The sequence below is a fragment of the Calcarisporiella thermophila genome (assembly GCF_041956535.1).
Source record: "Calcarisporiella thermophila strain CBS 279.70 unplaced genomic scaffold VTP21scaffold_25, whole genome shotgun sequence".
In the NCBI taxonomy this organism is placed as follows: Eukaryota; Fungi; Calcarisporiellomycota; class Calcarisporiellomycetes; order Calcarisporiellales; family Calcarisporiellaceae; genus Calcarisporiella; species Calcarisporiella thermophila.
The window spans coordinates 457,245-472,762 of NW_027192215.1; the positions used below are offsets into that span (position 1 = coordinate 457,245).

The following is a 15,518-nucleotide window of genomic DNA, read 5'->3' on the forward strand; positions in this document are numbered from 1 at the left end:
CGAGAAATTCAATGCATCGCACTCCGAATTCACATTTTGATCATCTTGGCATCAAGTTGATTTTCCCTCAAAACATCTAGGATTTTGTGTAAATGCTCAACGTGTTCTTCTTAGGATAATTAGGATAATTCGTGAACTATTCAATAGATAATGCGGTGGAAACTATTGTCCCAATCACTTACCAGCCACTTATGAATAAAGCATACTTCACTCCTCATCCATTCAATGTCAGATATCACTCTCGGTAGTTTTGGATTTACCTGGATTTCAATATAAGATAACTAGCTCGAACAGCTTAAGATTGTATTCTCCACTCTTTAAAAGTTGCGTCTTTATTTGCCAATTGATATATTTATGTTAATAGTTCATTAATTCATTACTTTTATGTTATGGATAATGTCGGTTGCAACCCTCTTTCTCTACGTATTTATCCAATTCTAGACCATACTAGGGTTCATAAATGTAAAGTCTTGATTTCTGAATCCTTAGGATCTGAAAAACCAACGTAATTAAGTGAAAACCTACATTATTCGATACTAAGCCTAGCGTATGCGACGGCTTAGTCGAAATGGAATAGGCAGTCAGCAATGGACTGCTGACCTAGTCCGCAGTCTATTTGAGTTTAAGAGGAACTTTCAGGGATGGAATTGGTAAGTCGGAAACAGATACTCTATACAATAACAACAAATACTATATACAATATTTTAGAGATGATGATATTGGCGCTTTTTGACATAAATTTGTGTATACAGAGTCTATAAACAAGCATATATTTATAGAAATACAGTATGATGAATACGGATTATGGGTATTAAGCGTGTGTATGTAAGGCTGCAAACAGGTATATATAGAAATACGATAAATACAAACTTCTGGGTATTGTCTAAATGATTGCTTTTTCCCTCAGACTGGATCATCCTCATAATGCACCCAATGTTGTGAGTAGTCCTCACTAATCCTACCGCCATATTAGGAGAACCTTTGAGCAGAAACAGGGCCCAGTGAGCATTCCAAGCGCTAATGCAGTGCCGTAAGCCTCAGAATTAGCATGTGCAAATAAGACGCTAACTGGGCGACCCTGGTATCAATTGTGTAGCATCGTCTATCCAGTTTGGCAACCAGCACTTCAAGTGTGTGAAAAGGAGAGCTGGCATTATCTATGGCATTGTGTAGCACCTTATCGGCCAAATCAAGACAGGACACCCATCCACCCGCTACATACAATAGTGTTGTACCCATACAATTTTGGATATATGCCTTTTCCATCTCGTCTGTGTCTCTGTATTTCGTCGTATGCTCGAACCCAACTGCATTAATTAGATCATAATAGCCAATTGCAGCATTGTGAATACTAATAATTAAAGGTCCATCTCGTCCTAGATACGGATCCGATGAGTTAGGAATTACTGGCTACGCAATCTGCTCTACTGTGGTTTATATCCTCTACTCGTCGTCCATGTGAAAATCTATTCAAGAGTTTCGATATGTGGAAGCAACGTGAATCGGGGGATCAATAACCATTCCGCACCCAAGGATTATTGCACCACGGCATGCACACCACGAACACTCCCATGGGTGTTGTAAATACACAGGTACACCAATGCTAAGGGCCACCTTACTCGTGACTTGTTGCCATAGCGGGTTTCCATGAGCAGTGACAAAACATCTACTCGCAGCTTTGCTCATCATCCGGTCCGTGGCGTCTCCCGGTTGTATGGGCCTAAAATAATGTAGCGCAGTTATCCCGCCGCCATGTTTGCAAGGCAGCCCCAAGAACTCCTGCGCGCGTGAAGGCTTAATTCGGATGAGTTTACAAGTCTCATGGTCGAAAAGCATCCAGTTCTCCCTTGGCACCCAACGCCCACTCTGAATACAGGCGGAGAATGGTCCATTATTTTTGCCTCCGGACGCCAGCCAAACCGGGTCAGGCATATCCGTGTTGAGGATCCAAACACCTGTCAATCTTGCACACCACTAGTTTCAATACTTGCGGATGAGGTAGACGGGAAGGCCTCAGTGCACAGTCATCGGGAGATAACTGTTATAGCAGTTATCTCCGGATTTAATGTCCATGAAGTACATGGTAGCCTATTGTTATACCATGTCTTCTCTTGCGAAAGGTCCGGGGTGCACTCTTCATCAGAGATCACCATGGCGTCAAGATCTTCATTGTCCCATGTTTCTTCGTTGAAATCATTCAAATCATCCACTTCCTGTATCTCTGCTCCTGGTGAAGAGACTGGAGTGATCGTTGCCTGAGCCGCTAGATATGCGGCCGAGTTTGGAAATACAAAATGATCCAATTGTTCCCTGTTCATTATTGAATCATATAATGCACGAGTAAGTGTACAATAAACTATTCCGGGTAGCAATTGTATAAGATAAAATCCAGAGTAATTACTAGAAGCTAAGGTGAAAAGAGACATATATATAGGCGTTTTGTAGGGTTGGATAGAATGGTAGCAAAGTGGATTTAAAATTTAAGAAAGTGAATGACTTTGTGTTGAGTTCGCCTAATGTAGCGATTTCAAGTTGGATTGACCTGTAAATTTAAACACTAAAAAAAATTAAAAAAGAACTTAAACTGGAAATTACAGGAAAATTGGCCTAGACCTAACGTAAACGATGTCCAATACTCTTTCAGTATTTTGGCCGTCCCTCTTACTGGCCTTAGGGATTCAGTGCTACCAGAGACTTTCATATTGGAGCCTTTGGGGGCAGCTTCCTCGCAGGAAATAGGTAAAGGCATTTTGGTGATTTTCCAGAGAGTAGCGATAGTATAGGATTCTATTGGAAGAGCTTTTTAATATTTTCCTGTAGGCAGTATCCTCCTGTTTTGAGCGCCTTACCCTAAACATGGCTGTAACCAGCCTTTTTTCTTCTTTTTCAGAAATCGCTACTGGGCCGTAGTCCGTATGAATTCCCTCACCTTCTGGATGGATCACCTATTTGCTCATATTTATGTCGATCGATATGTTGATCCAGTTGTTCAGAGATCTCTGATCATCGTTGATCAAATGGTTCCTCGATATTAGGAAGTGAGTATCTATTCTTTATCGTTGCCTTATTGAGTGCTCGATACTCTACGCACATGTACTTTTACTCAGCTTTTTTTTTTTTTTTACACAAATTAAACAGGTGAATCGAACTGCGGAGTGCTATTGCGTATCAGTCCTTTATAACCAAAACCCATAATATGGCATTTAGGTATATCTTGTTCTTGGTCTGAGAGTCAATACATTGGTTTACAAGTAGGTTCTATCCCGAGATCTATTTCAATGGCATAATTAAGGATCGTTTTGGTGGATGATTTTTTTAGAAGAGCTGCTAGAAAGACAACGTAATATATATACATGGATGGAATCTACGCTTGACATGACATTGCACTCTATCAACGTGTCATCTGTGTCATTATGTTTCTTGAAAATTATTGCGAATAAATGATCGTTGATTGTAAGGAGTGCATATCGTTTTAACTTTAGCTGACAAGAGCTGGTGTTCCTTCTTTTGGTCATCAATCAGGAGGTACAATAAATATCGAAAGCGAAATAAAGGAGTGCCAAATCGAATAGCTCAAATATTTATTATTAAATCAAACTCGGAAAAAATAATTGGTGTTGCAGATCTATGATTTGCAATTTTTTTTTATTATTAAAATATTTAATCGCTGGAAAGAATTCGAATGATAACCAGGGCTATCATAAGGGTGTCGGAAGATAAACGGATCATTAACTAGAATACTATTAGAGATAAAAAATTAGGGGAGTAATGTATCATGGCTGGTATAATCCCATGTTGCCTCAGCTTGCACTTATTTCCCATACTCTCCATTGCATCTTCATCTCGTCTGTGTTTGCCTTCAGTGTAATCTTATATTGTGATACATCCTATTGTATAAATAAGGTCTTTTCCGAAAATATAAATCGAGACTCTTATCTTCACAACCCAGTGTATTCTCCTTCTTCTTCTTTCTCCCCTACTTGCTCGATTATTGAACCTGAGTTGAGATGGAGAAGGATCAAAACTCTCCGCAGGCTACTTCTGCCGAAAAGCAAACCTCCTCGCACGTCTCCACACCACAAAAATCGCGGTTCGCATTTTTCAGCGACACCAACCCGTACGGCAAACCGCTACACACGCTCACCGACGCGGAAATCGGAATTACTGATCCGAATGAAAACAGCCCCATTAAAGAGGTCCGCGAAACCATCAGCAACCGCGACGACCCCAATATGCCGTGCATGACGTTCCGGATGTGGTTTATCGGTCTCTTTTTTGTTGTGATCTTTGGCTTCATCAACCAAATGTTCCAATTCCACTATCCACCCTTCCTGGTATCTGCAATGGTCGTGCAGTTACTGAGTTATCCGATCGGTCGGTTTTTCGCTTGGGTGCTTCCAACGCAGCACTTCCGCATCCCCTTCTCCAACGCCACCTTAACTCTTAATCCCGGGCCGTTCAACATCAAAGAGCACGTGTTGATCGTCTCCATGGCCAACGTCACCCTGAACACCGCTTATGCTGTCGACATTGTTGTCATCAAGAAACTTTTCTACCATAGCGATATGGGCTTCTTCGCAGGCTTCCTACTCGTCGTCACCACTCAGTGTCTTGGCTATGGATTGGCAGGAATGTTACGGCAGTTCTTGGTCCGACCTTCAGCTATGATTTGGCCTACCAATCTTCCCACCATAGCATTGTTCCGCTCCTTCCATGAGCATGACAAGGAGGAGGACATGGTGGACGAGGACGCATCGGTCGATGACGAAAAGAAAGTTGAATTTGCACCGTCCGAACAAACCACCACCCACCTCGCCACGCCCACCTCATCCGGAAACAAGAAAAACGTACGTCGCCTTCGGTTTTTCCTGCTTGCTGCCATGGGAAGTTTTGTCTACTATCTCTTTCCCGGGTTTCTCTTCAATTTCCTCACGTCCATCTCGTGGGTCTGCCTGGCCGCGCCAAACTCGCATATAGCAAATCAATTGGGTTCCGGCTACTATGGCCTTAGTCTTGGCGCCTTCTCTCTCGACTGGAACACCATTTCCTCCACCCTACTCTCCCCCCTCATGGTGCCATTTTACGTCCAAGTTAACGTCATCATCGGCTTCATCATCTTCGCCTGGATCGCCCTCCCCGCCGGCTACTACACCAATGTCCTGGACGCCATGAAATACCCCATTTACTCTGTTAACCTCTTCAACTCGAAGGATGCTTCCAAAAAGTATGACATCGCTCAGGTCGCCCCCGAAAACAAATTCGATCCAAAGCTGCTCGATGAGTACGGTGCGCCACGCATGTCTATCATGTTTGCTTTCAACTATGCCCTGGGTTTTGCCAATCTGACCGCCGTCCTGACCCATGTCTTCCTCTACTACCGCCATGATATTATTCGCCAATTCCGAAAGGCTCGTAGCGAAGATGATGATATCCATGCCAAACTCATGCGCCGTTACCCCGAAGTTCCGCATATCTGGTATCTGATTGTGCTTGTCATCAATCTCATTCTCGCCTTCGTAGTGTGTGTGACCTTTGGTATCAACCTGCCATGGTGGGGCGTACTACTCGCCATCGTAATGTGCGCCTTCTTCATGCTTCCTGTTGGAATCGTTCAAGCCGTCACCACTTATCAAGTCGGCCTCAACATCATCACCGAGTTCGTCATAGGTCTTCTCCATCCCGGCGAGCCCATTGCAAACCAAACCTTCAAGACGTATGGCTACATCAGCATGTATCAAGCGCTCGGCTTCACGGCAGATCTCAAGCTGGGTCACTATATGAAGGTCCCGCCTCGTGCCATGTTCTGGGCCCAGGTCGTCGCCACCCTCGTCGGCGGTGTGATCAATCTTAGTACCGCGTACTTTATGATGGGCTCCATCCCCAATATATGCCAAGAAGATGCAGGCATGTGGTCATGTGCAGGATACTCGCGCGTCTTCTACAGCGCCTCTGTGCTCTGGGGTTTGGTTGGCCCGAAGGTATTGTTTGGTCCCACCACTCCCTATGGTCCGCTACTGTACGGATTCCTGATCGGCCTGGTGCTTCCCATTCCATTCTATTTTCTTGGGAAGAAATACCCCAATTCTTGGTTGCGCTTCGTCAATATCCCTGCCATGCTGGCTGCCCTCGGCTACTTCGCTCAAACCCCCCCCGTCTCGTATCCGTCATGGTTCCTCGTTGGCTTCATCTTTCAATATCTCATCAAACGCTATCGGCACACTTGGTGGTCCAATTACAACTACTTGCTGTCCGCCGGCTTGGACGCTGGTATTGGCCTTTGCCTTCCCTTTATCTTCTTCGCTTTCCAATTTAAGGATTCAATTACCGCAGACTGGTGGGGGAATCATGACGATAGTGCGTATTGTCCTTTGGCCAAAAAACCGTTGATTTCTTAGGGTTGAGTTGAACAACTATATATCCGGAAATGAAGAGAGTAAAAGGAAAGATGGCAAATAGCCCCCCTCCCTTTTCACTAGAAGCACATTAGAAAACATGGCGATTACTGCCGCTACATAAAATGTGGATGCATTTTTACCGATATTCACCTACTCGCTTCGTTAATTGGACTGCGAAAGCTTCTCAGCTAAGAGGTGTATAGTAATGGGTCAAGCGACGAAACAATCCTGGAATTCGAGACGGTAAAAATGGCGAAAGGACTTCAGCATCTCTTCGAAGAAATCTACTGTGCTACAGCTCATAGATATTAGATTTCAACAACAACTTATTTCTCCAAATGTAAAATAAAGTCTAGATTTTCCTGAAAAACTATCATATTTCCAATCGCTGACTTTCAAAATAGAACTATTACAACTATACTTGTCAATTTTGCCATTCAAAACTAAGTTCGGTCAGGCCATGTCGTAAATCATGCCTCACACTATGAGGCTCCATAAAATGTCGTATTGAATATATTTGAACCGCGTTGTTTTAATTGGCAGCCCAATGATAATTCAATATAATATATTGATTGTCAAAGTATTATTTGGTTCAGATGCACGAAACTTGAAGTGATAACTTGGGCCAGAATTTCTATGTTACTCAAGGATGTATTAAGCTACTACGGGTGCTTGTGAAATAGACAGAGATGCAGGGGTAGTAGAAAAATCAAAAATACTATTTACCGAGCGTAAGTATAATCTATGGCTTTTGACGAGGATGCTGATGGTGGCAACCTTCTTTTCCTTTGTACTCTTTTAACCTAAGTATAAGCTATACTTTCTTACCAAAATTTTATGTTATAGTCAACATTAATGAGAGAAAGAGCTAAACTGATGCGAAAATATAAAGTATAGCCGATGAATATACAACAAAAGTTGTCAAAGGTAATAACTTTCAGTTAGAATTTTGGTCGGGAAATATTTAATACCAATCCTATAAACTTGTCTTGAGTTCCACTTAGTCAAGCCACATAATTTTGCCACTTGTTTTTCGCGTGTTTGCCCAAAAAAAACTTGGTCGGCCACCAGATCCAACTGTGCGAATCCAACTTACTCCTTGCAAAATCATCCCGCTTATTCGTGTTCGACCGTCCATTTCCTGAAGATGTGACGTTCAAACTTGAGTGACATCTCTAAGATGAGGAGACTATACAAATTAGTAGAGATTGCCACGTAAATTGCATCACATTAATGAAATATATGTGAGGTATTTCTAGATGATATCAGAGCCATTCTTACCCTTCTATTTCAATTAATGTCAAACATTTCTAGCTTTCTTGACAGAGGTAAAGGAGCCAATGGAAGGTGACAACACGATGTAAGTTTTCCTTGAAAATGGAACATCACAAATTCGTCTTTTCAGGGATAGAAAATAAAAAAAAGAATATGAAGGGTAAATTATACTATTTGCATTTATTTCCGCTGCAGTCCATAGTTTATTCCCTTGCTTTATTTATGTAGAAGCTATGAAATTTATTATAGAATACGGGAATGACCAAAGAAATGTTGATCAAAGATTTACCAGATCTAAGAAAAGAATCAGAAGAAAATGAGGCAGAGAAAATGAAAAGTACATATTGCATGATTACTCTACAAATTGTCTATTTAATATTATATTTGGTTTACAGTAAAAAAGAAAAAAAAATATCTGAAAACGATCGGCTGACAAACGTTGAACTAGGAGTGGCTAGAGAAGCCTTAGGAATTACCTAAAGGACTCTCACAATACAGATCACAATATTATATTCTACTAGCAATGATGCCATAGTGAATGATGGGATTCCGGTGATACGGTCATACCATTTGTTACGATACAACGAAATTAGGCACAGAATTTGGGTTACGGCAAAACTCGAATAAATGCGAACATTACCGTTAGGATCTCTCTCCTGCATATTTGCAAGCGCCCTCTGTATTCGACTGGCTTTCCTCCAACATCCCCACTGGTTGAATGGGTTATTGAACAGCTAATGCCCACCTCCTCTTACTTGGAAAATGTCTAATCTTTCTCCGTCTTAAATTATTCTCGTGGTTTTTCCTGTATTGAAGACTCTTAGGCAGAGTTTAGTGAGTTTAGTTACAGCTACTTCTCACAGGGATGGGGAGCATGTGAGGCGACGAGTTTCATACCGGATATTCTAAGAACACCACGACAATCACTATATTATGCTCTGTGTCAGCCTTTGCCATCGTTTCTCATTCCGTGTCCTCGCGGTTGCATTCGTTCAGCCATAGTATTCAAATGCTACAGTATAATTATTTATTTCTTAGCTTAACGGTGAACAGAAAAATCTTAATCGTATTCTCCAATAAATCCTTTTTTATTAATAACATTGGTCGCGTTAACTATTGATCCACTCACAAGTCAGATTTGATAAAATGAGAGGGCGAAGCGTTTGAATCTTTCAGTTTGTCCAACCATTCATCCAAGTATGCATTCACTAGCTCCGGTTTTTCCCACAATATCCAATGCCCAGAATCTTCAATCACCTTGATCTCCACATTGGGGATAAATTTCTGCATCCCTTCCAACATCCTAGGTGGCAGAGCTACATCCTTGCCTGCACCAACCATCAGTGCTTTGTGCGAGATAACCGGGTCTAGGTCCTTACACTGTTCCCAGTTGATTTTGGTCAACTTATACCAGTTGAGGCCACCACGAAATCCTGATTTTTTGTACTGGTCGATATAATAATCGAGAACCTGTTGGGGAAGAATACTTGCTTTGGGAATATCAGCAGGCTTATCTCCCAATATCGTTTTCTTTTCGCGGTTGTAGAAAGAAGTGGAAGCTGTGCCTGGTGGTCGAAGCATAAAACGAAAGAATAAATCCGGATTAGATGTGAACTCGGCCTCAGCTTCGGGAGTGATAAGGTATGCTTGGTAGTCAAAATTAGGATATTGTTGGATAATGTCTTCTAAAGGCACATATTCTTTAGACTGGGGTCTGTATGGTGTGCAGAAACTGGCTACTGCGATGACTCGTTCGGGGTAAAATTGAGTAAAGCGCCAAACGACTGAACCTCCCCTAATTCATTGATGTAAATTTTAGCATGAAATTGATCGAGTTGGGTAAAAAAAAATCACGACTAGAGTGCAATAAAGGCACCAAACTTATACTGATAAAAAAAATAGATATATATCTTACCAATCATGACCCAATAAGATAACCTTAGGGATGTTTAAGTGATCTAATAACGAAGCAATATCTTTCGAAATGACTCCAAAGCCATATTCACGGTAATCGGATGGTGCTTCAGTTTGACCAAAACCTCTCATATCAGGTACTATAACACGATAGCCCTTCTTGGTTAAGAAGGGAATTTGATGTCTCCAGCCGTACCATAAATCCGGCCAGCCATGGCAACATAAAATGACATTTGTGCTTTGGGGGTTTTCATCCACATAATGCATGCGGATGCCATTCACTTGTGCGATATGATGGTGAAAGGTTGAAGGGTCGAGGATATCAAGAGCCATGTTTTAATAATTTAAAACTTTGTTTTTCAGATTGTATTTAAAAACGTTGAGTAATTTGTTTGGAGACGTGAGACACTACAGAGCAAGTAAAAAAATTTATAGCTACAGTGATGGTTAATTCTCGGTTATTTATTCTAAATGCGATGAAGTAATTGCTTAAAATGGCACCATCGTGGGGTTGAACAATGCTTTTCATCGGAATTATGCTGCCGAAAATTGGTAATTTAAGATTATAGGCTGTACTTTGTACTGTGACATTTCATTTTGCCGACGTATGAAAGACTGCGATGTAGACTTTGACCATTTACATAAGCATAACAATAGTTTAGCCGTAGTTATTAACTTTGATTAGTACAAATAATATTTGTGCAAATTGTAATATAGTTACAAACACAACAATTAGTAATATTGTAATTTACACATCCCCTTTTCAAAACTGCGCCTATTTTTAGTAATTCGTCGAAGGCTTAGAATTAGTAGAATTAGTCCTCAACGAATGTTAGAGTCGAGCCGAGGAATTGTTTGTCCCTAGACCGAAATTGATTGTTCCCATTAAGCAATTGCATTTATTATTCTTCTATTGTAGCCATTCCAGGCCCGGAAACGGAGTGACTAGGCGCAGTGAGACTTGAGAAGAAGGGAAATGGCTTCTTTTGTGAAAGTGTGAGATCACCTCGAATAATAAGTGAGCGATTACGCAACAGCTTCAACACAAATGGAAGACCGCGTCGAGAAAACTGACAAGAAATGTTATCAAGAATCTATCAAGGCCCACTCAGCAGTCCATCTTAATGCTGAGCTAACATGTGAGCGAATCGCACAAGGATAAGATATTCTTCGGAAATATCGCAAGTCTTACTCATCGTTCTACTAGTCTTAGTAACGTAAGAATAGTAGAATAATGAGAAGGGTGTTCCTCAAACATCTTGCTAGAAATTATAAGAACGTCCATATATACCACTGTGATCTCCCCCTTGCATTTTCCGAGGAGGTAAACTATAAGTCTCTGAAAAACTGAAGACCGTTCTTTTGTTCAAACGGCATCCGAGTGTACTGATGCAAACCCGTATGCGTTCGAAATGCGGTTTTGGCGCGGATCTCAGTTGCAAGGGTAATCTGGCGAAAACCCGTAATGTCATCAAATGAAGTAAAATGTCTTGACCATTCTATACCCCAACCCCTCCCCGACGAAAGCGAAATGTTATCTCAGAGTTCTAGCACAACGGAAGAAATTCGGTAGCTTGTAGCAGAATATGGCTGCATAGAATGCCATCAAATCTCTGCCGATAATTACGCCAGGCGTTGCTTTTTCTACAGCCGGAAATTGGAGATCAAGCTGCATTCTGTCGCGGTCCACCGTTTTCATAGTAGCCGCAATTCCTGTTGATCCGAGTGGAACGTGATATGCACCGAGTCTCTGGAATCCCCTTTACCTTGGTTCGAAACAATCGAGCGTGGAACCAGGGAGAAAAGGAGATCACATCGGATCAGGATGTAGCACGAACCTGTACCAGTACAAATTTGGATTGGCCTTCCGTTGGTGATTGCTTCAGTGAAAAGCGCGCTATTTAATTCGAACGCACTGGCAAAATGGATCAATACGCTGGTTTCCGTTTTAATAGTTACAAAACGGAAGATGGCTGTCATAGCAGGTGGATAAGAAAATCCACCAAATGGTTGGCCTACTTTTAGGCTCCGCCGCAAGCAAATGGACGCGGCTGTGGCTCAAAAAAAAAGTCCCAAGCCTCCTCGGCTGCCATTAAAGTTAGTGAACTGCGGCTTGTTTCGTCATCCGACACTGCAAGTTTTTGAGGGTCTCAGGCGCCTGTTCATATGCTCCTACGTCAACTTAAGAATATAATGATCCAAATTATTCGTCAAGGGAAAAAAATTGGTCGCCCACACAAGTTATCCCACCGTGCTGAAAACAGATTGTGTCGAAGTTCGGAGACAAGAATGCGAGGTGCAAGAACTTTGGAACGGGACGACTGAGCAGGGTATTTCCGAGAATATCATTCGCCAGACGCTCCACCGCAATGATTTGTAGCAAGCGTTCAGAGAAAAAGATCTCTTCTAAAAAAAACCGCCTCAAGAGATTGCGGCACGCAAAATATAAGGATTGGATTACTGAAGATTTGTATCGTGCAGATGAATGCCAAGTACCCATCTTTGGGAATGAAAGGCAGGAGTGATGTTAGAAAAGGCATAACGAACTACTCAATGCACATCATATACAACGGGGGTGAAAAAAATTGGAGGTGGAAGCAAAGCAATGTGGTTACCTATTAAAAGGGCATTTGATAATTCTGTTAAGGCCATTTCAGACGTAATTGTAAAAATGAAATAATTTTAAAAAATGTGACGTCATAAAATTATACGATAAAATTAAGCTAAATTATATCACATTATCTTTATATATTCGAACGCTTATGTTATAATATGAGGGTTTTTTGTGTGTTATATAAACGAGAAGAAAGGCTGTCTGATTCGTTCAGTGTGGAGATCGATGAATCTAACATCGTCGAGGATCTCAAAGAGAAAATCATGGAAAAACAAAAGGAACAATTTGAAAACCTCTCCTCTTCGTCGATCTACCTTTGGAAGATCGAGTATTCTTATAATGAGTTGATACAACTTATTGACAATTTCGATGCGATCAAGAAAGAGCGATTGTCTGCTGAAGCTGAGATCAGTGATATCTTTCCAGAGCCTCCCCCCAAAAAATGTATACACATTATAGTTGAAATTCACACAGGTACAAAATATTTCATAGTATCATTTTTTGTGAAATATTTTCTTATGTCTTGTGTCTCTGTCTTATTTTTGTGACAATAATTATTTGCATTTGAATTAGAATTACTAGTACTAAAATTATTTTAACCTAACACTAGTGGGCTCCAGAAAAATGAATATAGAAAGTGCTTTTCCCAATGGTAATTATATATGATGACGATTGAAATTTGAATATATTTATGTTATACTTATATTTGCTTCTCTTGGTTAATTGATAACAGGCCTCCCCTACGAGAGACCAAAGCCTTTACTCAGAACTATCGGTTTGGCTTGGGAGTATCAGCCAGCTCCTAATCTATACTCAATACTACAAAAAGAGCTTCTAACACATATCCAATACTATCAAGGTGGACACATTGATAAAACCACAATGCCACTGTATCTTTTTCTCTCAGGCGCAGGCACCGGAAAATCACGAAATGCAACAGAGTTCCACCGATCGCTATTAGAATGCTTACCAGAGGAGCAGTTAGAACTAAGGAGTAAAATTCGTGATGCATGGGTTTTTCACGTCAGCTTGGAAAATGGTAGCTCAATAATTGATGGGCTAGAGCCAGACGCTTACCTAGCCATTGGCACTCGGATGCTTTGGCAACTTTTGCCCGAGTCAAAATTAACACAGGTCATCAATAAATATAAAGCACCAGACCCTACAAGCGTTATAGAGTTGGTTGCAAAATTTGAAGGGATAGATCCGAACGAAGCTACAATTATCTTAGTCGTCGATGGTTTACAATCTCTCCTAGTAAAAGACAGCGATGGTTTGGACGAAAATTCCGTTTTTTACAAGACCTTGGCAAATATTGCGGATCTTGCGATTGGTGGAATGTTTCTAATACCATGTTGCACTTCAACAGTCTTTGGTCCAGTCGATAGTTATCTGAGAAGTACACATCGGCATCGCGTATATCTTCCAGTGGCGTCTTTATCTCCTCCAATCATTCGACGTGGAAATACCCGAATACATGCATTCCAAGAAGATGATTATATCATGAGCATTCTTGTTAGCGACTGTTCAGGGCATGGGAGAGCACTTGAGGCACTTTATGAGGCATTAAATAAGGTCAATCTCGAAGAAGACAATATTGAAGATTTGATGCATGAGCTATTTTATATGATTAAAGCACGATATAGCGAGGCAATTAGAATTTCTGCTCCGGAAGCTAATGCTGTTGTGCGGGCGATCCTTTCCCATCGTTGTTTACATGCAGATGAGATTGTCCCAGGCACAAACAAGAAACCACATCAATTAGCACAGCCTGGGCTAATTCGATTTGATTTATACGACGACTCTTCCACTGGATATCTCAATGCGCCATATATATGGATATGGGTTTTGGCACGAATTATTCCCCCAGGTGCTGATTTAATCCTCCGGGATTGGAAATTTTGCGATTACGGTGAGATGAGGTCTAAAATGGATCCAAGATCACCTCCAGGTGCTCAGTTTTGGCAACATTTTGAATATTTTGTCGCATCGTTTCGCTGCTTGAAATCGCGGGCATATGAGGAAGGAGAGTTGAGGGACGTTTCAGACATTCATAAAGGAGCACGTTTAAAGGCAGGTGTAAAGATTATAAACCACCACTTGAGTTTAGAATGCGCTAGCCACTGGGAAAACACGAGGTCATGTGATCGCCTACCTGGTAATTGGGACGTTAAATGCGAATATAAAACTGTTAATATTAGGGAAGGCAGGCATTGTGTACTTAACGGATCCTCCGCATCATACGGGGACTCTTTCTTGGGATTAAAACTCGAATCTGAGAATGAATGTCTCAACGAGGTTCACCAATACAAGCATTTTAATGTGTCACGGATCAGCAAAGAGCTTTATCAAAGAGAACGAGATAAAGCTGCATCACATCGAGATATTTTTGTTCTTTATACGACAGCTGAAGTTGGGAATATTGAGCTTCCAGAACGCTCTGGAATTGTTGACAAAACGAGTTGGCTTGAATATTTTGGACCATTTGCAGGCAGAGCGTATCGGTTTGCGGTTGTTGGCCCTCTGGATATTAACAAAGCAAATCGAAGAGACATCCTTCGAGTTGACGGAATTGGTCAATCTTATGCAGAGCGTATAATCAATAAGCGACCATTCAAGGATTTGGCAGACGCAATGGCGAAAACAGAAATACCAGAGATTCTGTTGAAAAAGTTTAAATTTTCAAATCATTCACAGGACGAAATATAAAGGTAGAGTGCCTTCGAGATGTTTCCAGATACTCCCTTAATTTTAAAATACAATGAATTATATCAACTCTACTAATATTTCTATTAAAAATAAATATTGTAGCTTTTGTAAATATTTACTGGGAGCTCTGAAAAATACAGATCAATTTGAACCAAACTTTAGCGAGAACTATTTCTTATCTGAAGCCCAAGCGGAGATAGACCCAGTAAGTTGAGCCGGTAATATAGGTGTTACTACGAAGAATTCGGATTGAGATGGAGACCGAAAATGAAAATGAGAATGAAATTATGTGGACAATCCACATATTCAAAGGTGTAGTAAGATTTTATATTTACGTGGCGATAAATTTCACTTTGTACACCATATTAAACACTTGTTATTTCTGCCCACACACCGCATTTTTTTTTTTTTTAGAATTCTATGCATCATGTTACTCACTGTCAAGTGCACGAATCCCAGAAAATCTCAAAGGGAAAATGAAAAATTAGAAAGATGCGCAGATGATTGTTTGTTTTTTTTTTTTTTTAGCGCCCAGATCAATGAATGTATCATTCAGATTAAAATAAATGAAATTAAACGACATAAAAGAAATATATCTTGATATGTGAGTT

At 40.9% G+C, this 15,518-nt stretch overlaps 5 protein-coding genes across 5 annotated transcripts; 2 read left to right on the top strand and 3 right to left on the bottom strand.

Moving 5' to 3' along the window:
• Positions 1-1,470: 1,470 nt before the first annotated feature.
• On the bottom strand, positions 1,471-2,318 carry VTP21DRAFT_6177 (uncharacterized protein; the record flags this gene model as incomplete). The annotated part of the gene is made up of 2 exons (XM_069396779.1): positions 1,471-1,974; positions 2,040-2,318. 2 exons carry the CDS (start codon positions 2,316-2,318, stop codon positions 1,471-1,473), a joined length of 783 nt encoding a protein of 260 aa, XP_069247446.1.
• A 1,689-nt stretch (positions 2,319-4,007) lies between these two features.
• Positions 4,008-6,395, top strand: VTP21DRAFT_6178 (uncharacterized protein; the record flags this gene model as incomplete). The annotated part of the gene is made up of 1 exon (XM_069396780.1): positions 4,008-6,395. The coding sequence occupies one exon, from the start codon at positions 4,008-4,010 to the stop codon at positions 6,393-6,395; it is 2,388 nt and encodes a 795-aa protein (XP_069247447.1).
• Positions 6,396-8,795: 2,400 nt separating this feature from the next.
• Positions 8,796-9,917, bottom strand: VTP21DRAFT_6179 (uncharacterized protein; the record flags this gene model as incomplete). Its single annotated transcript, XM_069396781.1, has 2 exons — positions 8,796-9,465; positions 9,586-9,917. 2 exons carry the CDS (start codon positions 9,915-9,917, stop codon positions 8,796-8,798), a joined length of 1,002 nt encoding a protein of 333 aa, XP_069247448.1.
• Positions 9,918-10,913: 996 nt separating this feature from the next.
• VTP21DRAFT_6180 (uncharacterized protein) lies at positions 10,914-11,564 on the bottom strand (the record flags this gene model as incomplete). The annotated part of the gene is made up of 3 exons (XM_069396783.1): positions 10,914-11,033; positions 11,212-11,297; positions 11,351-11,564. The coding sequence occupies 3 exons, from the start codon at positions 11,562-11,564 to the stop codon at positions 10,914-10,916; spliced, it is 420 nt and encodes a 139-aa protein (XP_069247449.1).
• A 792-nt stretch (positions 11,565-12,356) lies between these two features.
• On the top strand, positions 12,357-14,907 carry VTP21DRAFT_6181 (uncharacterized protein; the record flags this gene model as incomplete). Its single annotated transcript, XM_069396784.1, has 3 exons — positions 12,357-12,672; positions 12,809-12,850; positions 12,932-14,907. The coding sequence occupies 3 exons, from the start codon at positions 12,357-12,359 to the stop codon at positions 14,905-14,907; spliced, it is 2,334 nt and encodes a 777-aa protein (XP_069247450.1).
• Positions 14,908-15,518: the final 611 nt, after the last annotated feature.